Source organism: Babylonia areolata, chromosome 9 (assembly GCF_041734735.1).
Source record: "Babylonia areolata isolate BAREFJ2019XMU chromosome 9, ASM4173473v1, whole genome shotgun sequence".
NCBI lineage: Eukaryota > Metazoa > Mollusca > Gastropoda > Neogastropoda > Buccinidae > Babylonia > Babylonia areolata.
The window spans coordinates 23,536,040-23,553,615 of NC_134884.1; the positions used below are offsets into that span (position 1 = coordinate 23,536,040).

Below are 17,576 nucleotides of genomic sequence, written 5' to 3' on the forward strand. Positions count from 1 at the left end.
TCTGAGTTTTTATCAAAAATAATTTGATGCATCAAATTGCACGTCTTCTGATCCATCTCTGAATTTTTATCAAAAATAATTTGTTTATGTGGCTTCATTTCTTATGTGCAGTGTGAGAATTATGGAATCCACTGATTCAAAGTCCAATTTTTTTTCCAGCTTCAACAAAAGTGTCTGTGGCCATATTTCTTACGCAATATTTCCCTGCTTCATGTCAGGAATCAACAGCGAAAAAATCATGTCTTCCTTTGATTCTACTCCCTGAAAGAACTATATGCAATTGACTGCAAAGCCTAATCTCAAAGCCTGGGAAACTAACAGTGCTCAAGCATGAACTACAAACGTGGAGATGAAAACAGACCGAGACAAGACAGGCATATTCTTCATGATACATTGTCTTTCCTACTGAATTTGCCATACAGAAAAAGAAAAAATCGTTTAGCGATTTTAGCTATCTCTGGCGTGCCGCAATGATATTTGGGAAGTTTATGGCATTTTCATGAAAGAGTTCTGGCATGATGAATAACACAGAATATATATTATTGTCAAGCTTCACATTCGAGGTAACATTCCAAAAAAGTAAGAAAGTCCTATATTTTACGGTAACGTTCATCAATACTTTCAACTGAACCAATGAGCGATTTTTTCTTGAATTGTCTTCCCCTGTTCGCCGCGTGGTGGCGTTATAATCGAGTGGGATTTCCATTATTTTTATGAACATTTTAAGGTTTTGTTGAAACTGCATTTGCTGAAACCTTATGATGTTGACACCAGACAGGACTCAAGATTCAGAGATTGTGAACCAGTGATTATCTATGAAACCATCGGCAGCTCTGTTAGACATTGCTTTGCTAGACACATGTTCACTGACAAGTGGCATTGTTTCTCTGTCAGAAATAAGTAGCATTGCTCTGGTCTTATTTCATATTCTGAGTCTATCTGTCCCCCCTTACAGTGAATGAACTGTTTTCCTTGTATAGTAAGTATACAACATTCCCATGCTTTTGGGTGAGAGACAAAGATAAACACATGTCATCCAGGTTTTCGTTAGCCGTATTTCTGGATTTCTTCTAATTGGGGATTCTTATCCTGTCCCACAATCACTGGTATTCATGTAGGCCATTATTAGTACACAGGATGCATGCATTGTGTTATATGTTCCATCCGTCGCAGTGGTATATGATGGCCTACTCTTTCAAAATGTGGAATGGGATTAAACATGTCGCAAGATCATTATGCACGCATTTGTATTGTATTGTTCTACTTTTTTTGTCTCGGTAGATTTCTCCTTGTGAAATTCAGGCTGCCCTAGGCAGTTAGTGAGTGTCGCTACACTGAAAGCACCACTCACTCTTTTTTTTCTTTTTCTTTTTTTTAGTATTTTGTCTGTAGATCTGCAATTTTATCTGTTTTCATGTCAATGTGGATTTTTCTACAGAATTTGCCAGGCCTTTTTTTTATTACTGTGGGTTCATTTACGTGTGCTAACTGCATGCTGCACACAGGACCTCAGTTTATCGTTTCATCCGAATGACTAGCGTTCAGATCACCACTTAAGGTCTAGTGGAGGGGGAGAAAATACTGGCGACTGTGTGTTTCAGACCAGTGCCGTCAGATTCATTCCTAGGTGGACACATTATCTACCAGGCTAACAGTTTCTGTACATGCATATTGTAACTGATTGACCTTTTTTACCAAGAGACCAAAAACCATGTGAAAACGTAACATTATTTTCCATCCCTGTATAAAAATTCACCAGTTTGTCAGAGTGTTTGATGGCATTCACACACAAATATGTTTCTTTCACAGTCATGTCAGTTTCAGTGTTAGAACTGTTGGTGCTGAACAGGTAGTGGTATCACCTCTGGTCACCTCTGCATTCTCCAGCCACAGCTACTATTTCAGTTGGCAGAAGATCTGAACCTGAATATGAAGTCTGTGTCACTTCATCCTCCACAGCAGTCATGAGATCCTCCTCTGCAGCAACATGGATATCTTAATCGAAATATACCTTGTTTTTTTCATATTCCTTGGCCATTCCAGCCTGCTCAGGTGCCCACTGATCAGCAGCTTTCACTGTTTCACTTTCTTGTTGCAGCTGTCTGTTTTCTCAGTTGTGCCGGAGTTTTCTGCACTGTCCATGCAAAAACACTAGGTACTCTGTTCTTTTCAGATATCTGTGTTCTCGGCACGTGCCTGTTGATCATACACATAAATAAACAAGTGAGCAAGTAGGAATTTTGTTGATGAGCAACTTTCAATTACTGAGAAAATAATAAGTCAAACATGACCTTGCTAATGAGTCAAACTAATTGTCTTGCTGATGAGTCAAATTAAGAATATTAATAAACTAGTACTACATAACTGTCACATTACATAACGTCTGCCACTGTCGTCCATGGGATCAGCCCATCGCAAGCCGAGCAAGTTTTATTTTCCAAAATACATTATAGAGATTAGGTATGGTTCAGGACATTATGGGTCATTTGACTGGTTCACTACAAATCATTCAAAATTAGTAGGTCAGAAAAAAAACAACTCATATTCCCAACCCTGGCATCCCCATCAGGCCACCCAAAACTTGTTACTGAATTTGTACATTGTCCATTGCACTCGTTGGTACATGACATATATATATATATATATATATATATATTTCTCTGTGTGTGTGTGTGTGTGTGTGTGTGTGTGTGTGTGTGTGTGTGTTAATGTTTGCTGCGTCATGGTGAACACTGAAAACACAATGTAATCATTACTAAACTTTATTCTGCAACATAGAACACTTATCAAAGCTGAATGCTCTTTGCATTATGGGCCATTATGGAATCAAAAGCAAAGCAGTACAGCTGAAAGGCATCATATCTACAGCGTAGTTGTCAATCTTATTAATTCAGCCCAGTTGTTTTAGGAAAACACTTTCACCCGATTTGTAGAAATCCAAATCTTCACAGTTGCAAAATGTCTCCAAAATTTCCATTCTTGTATACACAAGAAGACAAAAAAACAATGCAAAATTGTATGTGTCAATGACCAATGATCAGCATGAAACCTATTTTCAGTTTGTTTCCTTCACTGTGTCAGCCCCCTCTCACACCCATGTGTACTGACCCCCCAACCCCGCCCCCTCAAAACACACACACACACACACACACACACACAGAGAGAGAGAGAGAGAGAGAGAGAGACTTTTTGTTTCCCGTAAAGAGCTTCCAGAATATACACTCAAGACGAGATCTTGTAGGCAGATCAACAGTCTGTTTTAATCTGCTTGCTGATCTACATATTTAAAACAAGCACCATCAACTAACTCATTAAAGAATCAACTGGACAATTCTACAAAATTCTTAACGATTTTTAGAGTTTGATAAATAAATAAAATGTAATGAAGCGTCGAACCTTGACCAAAGTCTGTAAGAGAATGTGTCATGAGATCAAAGAAGGGACTGTTTATAAGCTTCAAAGCATGTTTTTGTCCCTAACCTAATACTGTTACTACTACTACTACTACTACACCCACCAGTAACGCTACACGTAGTGTTTGCATTGCATTTTACTAGTTTTATTTAAAACAGACAGAAAATGTAAAACTACGTACCTTCAGTCGTGTACTCTGACATTTGGAAGTCAGATTCTAAAAAGCGTTCTCTGCAAACGATGCTGTTGTCGGTCGCCTTGAAGGATTCACAGTCGTATGGCGATTTCCCATTGTTTGCGCCGAAAACCGTCATTTGGGAACTTATATGACCTCCTCGACTGGGGCACCCATACACACAGCAACAACCACCGGGCATGATGCAGATGCCAAACAAAAGAAATGGGGCTAGTAAAGGAATATTATGATCGGCTTACAACGCGCAAAACTAGTAAAATGGCTGAAGCGAAAGTGAAGCATAAACCCCAGATGATTACAGCGCCACCACGCTAAAGCCACGAACGATAATTTCAACAAAGTCGACCATTAGCGGAATATGGTAAATATTTTCACTGAATGTATTCCAACGCTATGGTGTGCAACGTAAATGTTACTTACAGCAATGAGCTTTGATTTGGCACACTGGAGAATGCCAATGACTGCCTTCACTTCAGGGCTTTTCAGCTGATCCAGTAAGAAGTTGAATTTTGCCATGTGCATCTTCCAGTGCTCAAGTTCCACTCGTGGACCTGCATTATCTGCTTCCTGGCGAATCTGCTCACTCTTCACAAGAATCTGTCCAACATGGTAACACATTCATTGTCTTTCTTTTATTGAATTACAATATATAAAAAATGTAAATGTACTTATCAAATGCACATTCGTGCTTTTTTTTCTACTGTCAGAATGACTATATTTCAACTGATGCAGCGAAATTTTAAAAAAAAACTAATTGTCTTTTAGAAAATAGCATATTATTACATGTTGTCTTCAAGTCAAAAAAGAAAGAAAAAGAAAGACAACACAAAACTGAAGTAGAGGCGTATGTCATGATAGGATCCTTAGATACAAGATACAACTCTAATTGTCCGTGAAACATGGAAAAGTGTCTTTCAGCTGCTCATAAACATAAAACTTTTACACACATTCGAGGATAAATATGCATGGTAAGAATACCAAATTGAACAAAATTCATTCCTCTTCTTATTCCCCTTCCATCACCCAGCAAACTAACCAGCTTTGCACTTTCCCCTGCTCCACGCCCATTCTCTCCCCGTCTCTCTCGCGCGGTGCTAATACAGCATGCTCATCGAACTCAATATATCCAGAGCGCAAATCTGTGTTTGAACACCATGGAGAAAAGTTCAACAGCAAGCAGATCAACAGTTAATAAGTAAATGAACAGATAACGACAATTATGAATAGATGAATTAGATGATTGTATCTTCATATATATATATATATCTTCATATCTTCATATAAGAAAGAATTGCTCAAAAGTGTTGTTCCCTTAAACTCACGTGTTCAATATGCTTAATCCAGCCTCGCATGCACTCCTCTATCTTCTCCAGCGCCTCAGGCATTGCAGCCACTCGCATGTAGTCTGCAGGAACTTTGACGCCGGACAGGTCGTAGGCTGAGCAAGGTGCCAGCATTTCTTTTCCCTCAAGAGATTTTTGAGCCCCTGTACAAAAATAAGTTTGCTCTGCACCTTGTACTGAAATGTGTCCATATTCACTCTATTTTAAAGGAGAGATGTCATTAAAAATTCAGAAAGAAAGAACCAAACGAAATGTTTCTATTTCATGGTTGTGATCTTAACAATTTTATTCAGTTAACTGGCTCCACTGAACACCGATGAAAGACAAAGCAGCAACCGCAAGTCTCATAGTCAAAAGCTCGTCTTGAATCGTTTACTCTTGAACTGTAATGGAACGAACGACAGTGGTCCTGATTGGAGAGAGTGGCGCCGATGATGAACACTGTATGAGTGTCATCAGTGCGGTCGCAATCATGTGGAGAAAAAAAACAGAGATTTAAAAAAATCGTTGAAAAGTGCTCTGTATCAAATATGATATATAAGATAAACTTGGGATTTTTTTTTTTAATTTAAAAAAAGGCATGCGAGCGGGATCGAACCACGCATTTCCAGTTCTGATGCAAGCAGACTAATCCCCAAGGCTGCAGGCACATCTGACGTCAGATGACAAAGTTTAAAACTTACAGCTATGCTGACGTTTTCTTCTTCGTGGAATAAATAGATGTGATTGTAGTGGACGTAATAACGCCATCTAAATCATGTTTTTGTGTATTTCAGTATATCTCGATTATTTTTTTTTTATTTCGGCGGTAAAGGAGACGTTGCCATCTCCTTCAAGCACATCGCAAGACATGGCAGATTTCTTGATCTGCACAACCAGTATATAACGGGCTGAAAGAAACGATCAATTCAATTTTTCTTTTATATTCATTCCAGTTAATTCAGTGTCCACTTCAGAATATTTATATGCAGTAAACACGTCGATGGTGTAGTTATTATCACTGTACGTGTTCTGTCCAGAATTTGTGTTTCTTTCCTTTAAATTATGAACAAGAAACACGAGGTCATGTCGTCTTTGAACACAACCTACCTCATAGTCGGCCAAACTCAGTTGAAAGCGGTTTTAGAATTTTCGGATTTCGGAGCACATCTCGACGAAATAAGCCGTTAATGATTCGGAAATACGACTTAATTCGGTTGACTTACAACCTGTTATTGGTATGACTGTGAAGATTTTTTTTTTCCATGCTCTGTTTAAGCTTCTTTTTTTTTTTGGTATTAGCAGACAAAGTATTTCCACAGAAAATGGCAATGTTAAAGTTTACCACGGACACACATACACAGACCCAGAACCGAACACGGGGTTAAAACATGGACTCACTTTGTTCACACAAATGAGCCAAAAACTAATATCTTGAGAAGAGGTTAAGCCTACTTCTTTCTGGGGGTATATCGTTGGGATACAGTCGCTGAACCGCTCAATATTGACTGACCTGAAAGAACACTCGCGAAGGACTCCAGTGTGTTCAAGAATGCAGCCTTGATGGGCTTGCCATCTTTCGAATCCAGTTGCTCCCATCCCTTGTCCATGGCTTTCAATGCGGGAATGTAGACTCCTGAAAGAAGATCTTCAGCAGCACCCAATAATCCTTTACCTGCTTTTCCACCAGTGTCCATCTTCGAAAAACAGATCTCCTGTATACAGTGAGACAAATTAAAGTGCCATGACAGTATAAAAGTATGATTATGGGTGTAAGCTTAATGAAGTACCACATTAACAACAACAAAAAATATGTGTATCTGTGTGTGTGTATGTTTGTGTGTGTGTGTGTGTGTGTGTGTGTGTTCCCTCTGCAAAAATGATGAATGACAGTTCGCCCGGCGGTGTTTGGGTTTTAAACAGATCAATGTGCAACAGCAAATCCTTCAAAATATCAGAAACCGTGAGATTTACACACCCGTCAGAGTTTGTCATGTTGTTTCAGTCCTGTTGCCCTGTTCCATTATGTCGGGTGTCTTGTTTGGTTGTGCATGTCTTGTGACGTCTACGGCTTTTGTGCAAATGCATTGTGATTCTGTCACGTATTCTCCAGTAACCTGGATTAAAATTGTGGTCAATGTCACCCTTATATCAATGGGATTTTATCTTTGTTCATTTGTTATACACACACATATATATATATATATATATATATATATATATATATATATATATATATCATATTATATACATGCAATCTACACAGAGAGACAGACACACACAGAGAAAAAGAACACATGAACGGAGCTAAATACAAACAAAACCTTGACAATGTTCTGGTCAGTGAGAGCCACGTTGAAAGACGAGGGTAGCCTGGTGACCACCACTGCTGCTCCCAGCAAAGGCACTTTGGTACCGTCCGCCACGAAGGCTTTGGGTTTTACCGCCCGCGGACTGGTCTTGGGTTGTAGGGGTTGCCCGGCACGTGGCTGTTCTGTGAGCGAGGGATATCGGCCGTCACTGTCACCAAGTCTGTCATCTCCTCTGTGTGTGTGTGTGTGTGTGTGTGTGTGTGTGTGGAGAGAGAGAGAGAGAGAGAGAGAGAGCGCTGCTACTGATGACCATCTTACAAAGTAGAAACAGAAAGCACGGGTCTGGTCTTTCATACGGGCACACACACTGAAAAGTGTGAGCTTACATAATCAGACACACACATACGCTCAAACATGAACACATTTAAATGCAAACACAATAAAATCTGAACACACTTACTCACACGCACACACGCATACATATACAGACAGACACACGCGCGCGATCACGCACGCACACACATAATAGTGTGATGATATCATTCTATCATATCAACTGATGTGCATCTGGACTGAGTACCTTACTAACTTCAGCGGACTGAAAAAGGAAAAATGGATACAACATACCATCTTGTTCTGTTTGTTCTGGTTCCTGATAATAAAACAATAGCTTTTTCTCTCCGTTTGCATGCATGAAGCGATGCATAGTCTCAATCTGGAACACACACAATGACACATCATATACACATGAATCTCTCTCTCTCTCTCTCTCTCTCTCTCTCTATATATATATATATATATATATATATATATATATCTGTAGATAGATAGAAAAATATCTCTATCTCTGACTCTATCAGTCAGCTTCTATTGCTGAAACTGATCAACTGATGGCACACATGCAAGAGTGTAAAGCAGACTTGAAGTCTTGGATAAACTATAGCTAAAATAAATGATGAAAAGACTGAATTGTTGCTTGTCTACCCCAAGAAGTTTTTTAACCACCCGTCTCTCCCTCGTTCTCTTCTGGTAAACAACACTGCTATTCTGGTCTCCATGTCAGCGCGAAGTCTAGGTGTGACTCTTGACCACAGTCTGTCCTTTAAGCAACACATTTCTACAAGCAAATGAACTTATCTTGAGTTACAAAGAAATAGTTCCATTCGCCATTACCTGTCTATGGAACCAACCAAAACATTATTCTGTGCTTTTGTTTTGTCTAGGATTGATTTCTACAACTCTGTTCTTGCCGGCATTCCAAAAACTCCGCCTGACAAACTCCAAAGAGTTCAGAACAATTTTGCTCGACTTATTTTCAGACCCTCCAAATTTGAACATGTTACTCCTCTCTTCCACTCTCTTCACTGGCTGCCCGTTTCAAAAAGAACTGAATATAAGCTTTCTAATCTGACGTTTTCTGCCCTCTCAAGCTCTGGCCCTCGCTACCTCTCTGACCTCCCTGAAGTGTACATTCCAACTCGTCACCTTCGTTCTGCCTCTTGTACAAGGCTGTGAAAATTCCCTGTTGTAAAGAAGAAGCAACAGAGTCAGAGATCTTTCTCTTTCCAGGTCCCTTCATTGTGGAACAAACTGCCAGAAAATTTGCGACATTCTGCCTCGCTGATTTCCTTTCAGCCTGCTCTGAAAACACATCTTTACCAACAACAGTATTTTTTTTCAATGCTAGTCTTGGTATGATCTGGTTCTAATTGCATGGTTTATTGTGGGGAGCCCGTTTGCCATTTGTGTGTGTGGTGGGGTAATTGTGGATGTGTGCGTGTGTGTATGTACGCGAGTGCGTGTTGCAGAAATGTGTTTTCCAGAGAACATCGTGGGTGGGTGGTGGTTTCTAATGTTCAATTGCGCGAGTATATTCTGCCACGTCTTTCTGCGTGGGGGGTGGGGGTGTGGTTATGGAGTGGAGAGGTGAGGGGGGGACGAAATGTAGAGCGCTTTGAGCAGAATTTCTGGAAAAACGCGCTATATAAATGTCCATTAATGTATGTATAAGATATATGTGTGTGTGTGTGTTGTTAGTTTGTTAATTAATTAGAGAGAGAGGGAGGGATGCGCATATTAAGCTGAACATACACTGCATAAATGATAAATTATTACACCTGCTCGGTCGTTCTCAGTTGTTGTTGTTGGTGTTGTTGTTTTTTCCTGAAATCCGAACTGAACAAAACCATTTCTATGGGGGGAGATTAGAATTTCCGTTTACCTATTCCATCAGATTCATTTCAGTTCATTGTCACTTCTCTTCGAAGTGAACAAAGTAGCATGCCTATTCGACCCTTGTGCATAAGCAACAACAACAACAACAAAAGAAAAAAAAAGGGTTCATTAGCCATGTGATGAGAAAGCCTGACAGAAAGGAGAAATCACATGCCGTTTCTTGCTGCAGGACAACACTTCGAGCGAAGGCACTGCAGAGAAAGTTGAACCTTTTCATTTGTTTAATTAAGATGTTTCAATTTTCAGTACAGATCGCTTTAAAAACACACATATGTCATAAATTGCTCTGCCATTTATGCCTATTTGTCCACAAACCTGGTTGCCGTCAAGTAAGCTGTCTTCCACTTCATTTCTCTCCAACGCAAAGAAATCAGCTACCACCGTGATAATGAAGTGATGTCTGGGATCCAACTGGCTCCTTTTATTCTCCCTTTCCTCTCTCAGTCTTGCCTGCACAAACACACACATACATACACACGCGCACGCGCGCACACACGAACGCACGCATGTACACACACACTCACGCACACACATGTACGTGTATATCTTCATGGTGCACTGACCAGCAATACATTTTGTAGATGGGCTGAGATCGCAGATCTACACACTAAGAGATCAGAGAGACGGAGTCGTAGGCAGGCAGGCAAGTAAACAAATCAATGGCAGGTCTGTAAATATACAGGTAGGTAAAGCTGCTGGTAAACAGGCAGACCAACAAAGAGAAAGATAAGAGGCTGGGGTTTGGGGAGTAAAAGGGAAAAGCACTCAGTCTTAACGAGGGGCAAAGCTATCAAGACAAAGAAATGGAAATTGAAGACAAGATGACAGATTTGATGCTTGCTTTCAATTTTCGTGACTGTTTTAAGTGGAAATTGATATTTAAAAAATTAGTTCTGCCATATCGCACATACAATATACTGTATGAAATTCAGATTTTTGTTCTGCATTTGTCACCTTAAAATTTTTTTTAACTGGTTTTCTCGTTTTCTTGTGTATATCTTCGGTATGTCTGATTCCACATAACATGACTGCGTTATGATTGCTTCATAACAGTAGGTCGAAAGAATGGTTGGTCAACGAACTCGATCAGATGTCAACTGTCGTACATTTTGGTTCTGATTCACTACTGTGATCATTAGCTCAAAAAGAAGAGCAAGTAACATTTTTAGAGTTATCATTGCGTGTTGTGTTCTTATTTAAATTTCGATAGTCTTTTCTTAGTAACATACCAGTTCTTGTAGCCAAATCAATTTTCCCCCTTCTCTACAATTATGACTGTAGCTTCAGAACAGTACGTGATTTATATGCCGTGGCGGAAATGTCACCCAAGCTGTGAATGCGGTCTGTTTTCGATTCAGTGATGAAGATGGGGTAATGTAGTTATGGGTATTTGTGCATGTTATGCGTTAACAGTTTAACAAAGGTTTTTTGTGTGTTTTTGTTTGTTTTCTTTCATTTTTCTTTCTTTTTCTTTCTTTTTTTTCCGTTCCATGTTTATAAGTATGGAGTACGGAAGGGAAAAACTGTAGTGGTAGTGCCCTTATTTAAAACACCAATTAGTCTATTGCAATGCAGAGGGTGCAGAGAAGAGCCACAAAGCTTGTACACGAAAATAAGAATATGACTTATAATGATCGATTAACTTATTCAAAATAATTTTCCCTTCAGGGTAGAAGGATATTAAGACATAATATGATTATTACAAGCTCAGTTTTAACATAACGGTCATGTTCATGTGCCTTGGGATCAGTTCTCTGCACCTCAGTACAGTTCAATAAGAAACGCTGACGGAAAACAGTGTACAACGTTAAAATACTAATACAAGAAACTTTTGCTTCAACTAGGGTTACTAATGTATGGAGTGATCCGCGACTTCATCTAAAGCAAGTACCGTCTACCCGGTGAAACACTGAGGCCAGACTCGACCCTGTCCAGAGTAAGCTCCCGTTTCAAGTTAAAGTAGCCAACTTGAATGATTCCAGAACTGACATTCCTATTTCTAGTTTTTGACATCCCTCTTTTTATTTACAGGATATGTGTAAAAGATGAGTGAATGTAATTGTAATGCTTCAATGCCCCCAGGGAGCACACGAAAGAAACTCCTTGTCTTGCCTTGCCTTGCCTTGCCTCAGTTGCCAAGGTGTCCCCACATAAACTGGCCTTGGCCAGAATATGCGCCCCCGTATAAACTAGCCCAGGCTACATATATCCAGAGTGTAGTTTGGCCTAGGCCAGTTCACATCGTTTGGGCCATTTTATACCACCCTCTTTTTCTCTGAAATATATTGACATTTGAAGGGTGTGAATATTGCCAAAATTTACACCCTTAGAACTGATGAAGGCTAGGTAAACTGCGATGCCGGGATCATTTATTCACCGCCACAACATTTACTGCACAATGGACTCTTTTGTTCAAAATGGTGAAACATGGGAAACTACGTAGTATGTGCCTAAAAAGGTTGACCTCCAAAGTCGGTTTTCATTTTTTCTTCTTCTTTTAAAAATTTGTTCAAGGGAAGCAGAAACTGAAGTTTTTTTAAGTTCAGTACAATAAGAATCATAAATTATCAAACATCTTGCAACAGTCTTTTATTTTAATATTTATTGTAGTTTGGAACATGATTGATTATTTGTGCTTTTTTAGTGTTTAGATGCAGCCGTGTTAATCCGAGTGGTATATATAAAATGGGACGGTACAAAAGAATTTAGAGTATACAGATGAAAGGAAAATATTCGCACACAGGCCAGGAACATGTAGAGGCCAGTCACAAAAAGGGTTTTTCTATTGTTTTATTCCTACAATAGTTATTAAGAAGATAAGAAGAAGAGAAGTAGAGAAAACAATGCAGTAAAATATTAGGCAGCTGTGTGTGCGACACGCTCGATGTGTGCTTGAGAGCGGAACCTCGGATAGTGACGCGGGTGCTTAAACACACGCACGCACGGCCCGGCACGCACGCACTGACGCCGCGCCGGGCCCAACACACTGACACACAAACTGACACAACTCCAGGAAATGATGGTTTGTTGGTTCTCATTTACAATTTTGGCCAAAATCAAAATACTCTCTGGTCCGACTCGAAGCCGAGTTAATTAATGTTCAGAAGACGGAATCCCTTATTCTCAATCCGACAAAAAAGTATATGATTATCCCAACATATAAAGGAAAATGTGGACAAAAGTGACCCATCCAATTTTTAGACCAGTATCTTGAACTTGAACTGTACGATGTTTGAGGTCTTGTAAAAGTCCTGTTCATCGATCCGTGTGGGTTATACGGCTGGTATACTAAAAACTTTGCATGCGTGGCTTAATGGCAAGACGGATTGTACTGTATTGGTCAGGTTTCTTCTTCCAGCAAGCATCCAACCTACTCTTGAAGGCATTTACAGAAGGTGCCAGGACTACTTCATCTCGGAGGCTGTTCCAAGTTTTCACTGAAGAAGTGTTTCCTGGTATCACAGTGGGTAAGGTGCGGGAACAGTTTCATTGCATTTCCTGTGGTGCCTGCATCCTCGGGAGTTTCAAGCTTTGGTTTTTCGGTCTTGTAGATTCTGTGGACATATTTAAAGGTGTCGATCATATCCCCTCTGAGACGTCTGTGTTCCAAGCTAGGCAGGCCAAGTCGCTCCAGTCTTGCTGGCCAGGAAATTTAGATTAAAATTTGCGTTAGGTCAAAATGTCTGCAACAAAACCGTTCTTTTTACGATAAAATAGAATAAATCATACTGATCACACTGATATAAAGTTGGCCAGTATAGGGGGGCGGGAACATAGGTAGATTTTGATTTTTAATAACCAGAATCGAATATTTTTATTACTTCTGCCTGTGCGAGAGCGCCTTACAAAGAGTCGCAAGGCAAGCACAGGCGAAGGTTACGCATGCGCGGTATAAGGGGTCGCCAGAGGAAAGCGTTCAGCGCGGTACAGTACATGTGACTGACTGCTGCCGCGCTGATGCTGATCTGTGAGCAGGTCACTGAATCTGAACAATAAGCTAGGAACAGAGCTCTTTCGGGTCAAAAGGAAACAAACATTTTCAGTTTCATGTATTTTATACTTAAGTGGTAGAAGACGCAAATCCGCTTTTATGAATGTTTTCCCGTTTCCTACCATTCATGACATATCATAAAGAATGAAATCAGTATTATACCGACTGCAAAGGTGAATTTACAAAGGCAGCACGGGATCATTTAGTTCGTAAACACATTTTCGTTGATATTTTACGCAATGCACAACTTGGATATACTCCATGCTCCGCTTATTAACGTGTAGAATATGAATATCTAAATATGTGTTAACCCGTTTCGGTTTCAATGAACATTATCGGCGCTATGTCCAGACAATAAACTGGGAAAGTATGGAGGGCAGATGATGGCAAAAATTGAACATCATGTCTTGATGTGAAAAGAACGGTATGAAATGCATATTTTTATTTGGAAATGAAGCGGTATTTGCAAATGTGACTCACGAACCCTGGCGCAGTAGACGTCGATTTAGCGTGGGATATAAATAATAATCATAATGATAACAATGGATCATAAATTTTATTAATGATTATGTAAAACTTTCTTGTAACACGTGTAACATTGAATCCAATTTACCTAAACTAACTTTCCCGACGCAGATGTTTGAATTACTGGATTTATAATAATGATAGTAGATAGTAATGAATCTATCACGCGATTCTTAGCCAGTGCAATGCATTCAAACAAAGCCTGTTTAAAATTATGTATTTTATTAATGATTACTTAAAACCTTGTGACATATGTAACATGGAACCCAAAATACCTAAACTAACTCCCCCCAACCTGGATGATTTTATTTTTCAGAAACACTGCAGGCACTCCATTTTCACATCAATTCTTCCCAGTGTTTCGTTCCACACTTCGTCTGTCTTGTGAACTGATAAACTAGTTTACATCATTTCGTGATAAAACTTCACCAGACAGCAAAAACCAAAATCAAGGTAATTTAAGGGGGTGATTTTCTGCTTTGAACTTTGTTGTTTGGAACTTTTGATGCAACATGTCTTCAACTGAAAACAGTCTTACTGAACTACATGCGTTGACTTGGTTCGAAATCTTACGCCAGTATCCGTATATTACCGCATCTCGCCATGTGTCAGAAACAGTGATATTGTCTAAACTTAATCGGATCAGAGATAAAGTACAAACAAACCATAACAACGACGAAATTAACATACACAGTTTTGTTGTTGTTGTTGTTGTTGTTTTTAATATAGCAACCACGGGGTGCGAATGAACATATCGGAGATTTCCATGTAACATAATTATGTACATCTCACACGCTGTCGGAAACAACACATTCTCTGAATCTGTGTTCAAACACACACGATAGAAGGGTGTTTGTCAAACCGATTTACGCTTTCCCGCGATGAATCCGCATGATTTATGTGGAAACAGTTCTAAATTTGTTTACATGTATATTTTTATTGGGTCGTTTATATGCACTGAAGTAACACAGAAAAGCGGAACTGAAAATTAAAATGCGACGTCGACTGCATTTAAATAGTTGAACAGTCATTTTTTTTCCGGAAAATGAGTGTGTGTGCTGCAGAAGATAGATGTGTTGACTACCTGTTGTAAATAAAGAACGTGTAGTGTATTCATGAATGTGCTTGCCTTTGAATGAATAAAAATACGTCAAGAGGAATGGGTTGTTTACGTCTGTCACGCGGGGTTTTTTTTTGCGTAATATTTCAAACTTAATGTACCATTTTTACTGATGATCAATGCTTTATTATCACAACGAATGAAAATAGATCAGGTCTGTATGTACTGGATTTTAATCAGGTTTGTACTTATTTGTTTCTGACCACTTCATGTTTAGACACATTGCCATGTCACAAAATGGCGCCGAAATTTTGGATGTTTTTAATAATTTTCAACACATTTAAGACACAAGAACAAACCATATTCTCACAAAATTGTTGCAGACATTTCTCTAATGAATTGCAGTCCTGATAACATGTGAAACATTTGAATAATCATTCTAAACACATGTTTATACTGAATCAGACTGAGAGACCCCCATTTCCAACAAAGTTCTGGAGACTGACCCATTTTCATTTTCCAGGCGGTCTTTGCTCTTCATGACTATCTGATGCACTTCATTTTGCCACACACAAAAAATTCATCTATTTTTTGAAAGTTTGGCGAATAAATGAATTGGATATAATGAATCATTGAACCCTGAGCAAAATTTCTACCATAATATGAAACAAAGAAGAGATATTTAAAAGCTTCAAAGTTTGCCGTGTCCCTATCCTACTACTCAGTACTATTAGTTCTGGACAAGTGGAACCGATTAGTTATCATATAATATAGGCAACGAAAATGTAACCGATTAATGAATAAAGGATATGCAAAGTAAAAAAAAAAAAAAAAAAAAAAAAGAATCACAGTTTCTATATTGGCTAATAATTATGGGTGAAATTTATTAGATCTATATCTTACTCAGCTGACTTTGTATGTCTGACTCTAACTAGCCGAAGCCAATTTGTTTATTGTCTCATACCTGTTTCTCTTTTAAGTTCTCGCCGGCAGGTGCACCGAGTCGCCCCTTATCTCGCTTTTTGCTCATTGGAGGCATCGGCATCTTGGCTGAATTATTTTTCCTGTTCAGTCCCCAAACCTTTAAATGTCGGTCAACATATTTCGAAAGTCAGACCTGTTCCGTCTGTCTCTTCGACAGTTAAAGCTTAAGGGATGATACTTTCCGCATGAAGTGACGTGTGCAAAAAATAATACATTGTGCGATAAGCCTTGTCGCCGGATCTGCCAGTCATCGAGCATTCTCAAAAACTCTCAAAATCTAATGATCAATCGAGTCACTTTTTTTTCAATTAAAAGCACCACATAGTATTAATGGAAGGAACAAAACAGAACAGAGCTCAAGATACGGTGATATTGACTTGAAAGTGTTTTGTATGATTCCCCCAACATGTAACACCACTTGCTGAAGTCATTCCATTCTGCTACAGTATCGTTCAGTGATAATTATGATAGTCGTGTCCTACGCTACCAGAACAGCAGAGGAGGCATCTGCTGTCCTGACTATCTGTGCTAAAATTTGATCACAGTGGAGAGTGTCTTGCCGCCCAAGTTACATCCTCACTCTCTCGGCCAAGACGGTTTATGAAACCTTAAGTCGATCGGTGAGCGTTGGGCCAGTAAACGTGTCATAATTCCTTTTTGGCCCGGATTTTTTTTCTTTTTTCTCAAACCCTTCCCCCCACTGTGCCCCACCCAAAGAGAGTGAGAGAGAGAACACTGAACACTGTGAGAGAGAGAGAGAGAGAGAGAGAGAGAGAGAGAGAGAGATCAGTTTCAGTTGCTCAAGGAGGCGTCACTGCGTTCGGACAAATCCATATACGCTACACCACATCTGCCAAGCAGATGCCTGACCAGCAGCGTAACCCAACTGAACGCGCTAGAGACAGACAGAGAGAGAGAGAGAGAGAGAGTGTGTGTGTGTGTGTGTGTGTGTGTGTGTGTGTGTGTGTGTGTGTGTGTTCTACAAAATTGCTCCAGAGTTTGTTTATTCCCATTAACTCTTTTGAATCATAGAGAAACAAGGAAACATGACAATAACAGGATGACGGCCACAGAGGAAAAGCGAAGATAATTTAAAAAGAAGAAACAAAAGGGCGGATAATACAAATGGGGAAAAATAAAATGAAATAAAGTTAACTGAGGCCAAATGTAATCATCAGTCTGATACAATGCAATATGAATAGCGAAAGCAATACTCCATAGACAAATGCACAGATCACAACTTAGATTTACAATACGGCTCTGTATCTGACTAGTTGAGCCTGAACTGGGAACTGAGGGGTTGGTTGGAACATAGCAATAACAATGACATGGTGTAACAAAATAAAATACACAATAATCATGTTGTTATTTTAGCACCCATTTGCCAGTAATACTGGAATTGGTTTGTTATATACAGGAGAGAAAAAGACATCTAAAAAAATATGATCATGCAATTACAAATGGATATGTACATGATGCACTGCAGTGTCAAGATTAGCACATGTCATTGTTCTAATTCCTATTCAACAAGTACAGT

At 39.3% G+C, this 17,576-nt stretch overlaps 1 protein-coding gene across 1 annotated transcript in view; it reads right to left on the reverse strand.

Moving 5' to 3' along the window:
- Positions 1 to 16,100, reverse strand: part of LOC143285595 (dynein axonemal heavy chain 5-like) — a 150,008-nt gene extending 133,908 nt beyond the window's left edge. Inside the window, exons 1-7 of the mRNA XM_076592989.1 lie at positions 16,020 to 16,100; positions 9,795 to 9,929; positions 7,872 to 7,959; positions 7,257 to 7,426; positions 6,446 to 6,647; positions 4,933 to 5,096; positions 4,031 to 4,207 (exon numbers count right to left, since the gene is read on the reverse strand). Coding sequence (XP_076449104.1) covers positions 4,031 to 4,207; positions 4,933 to 5,096; positions 6,446 to 6,647; positions 7,257 to 7,426; positions 7,872 to 7,959; positions 9,795 to 9,929; positions 16,020 to 16,100 — 1,017 coding nt within the window. The remainder of the gene's footprint in view (positions 1 to 4,030; positions 4,208 to 4,932; positions 5,097 to 6,445; positions 6,648 to 7,256; positions 7,427 to 7,871; positions 7,960 to 9,794; positions 9,930 to 16,019) is intronic.
- Between the last annotated feature and the right edge of the window lie 1,476 nt (positions 16,101 to 17,576).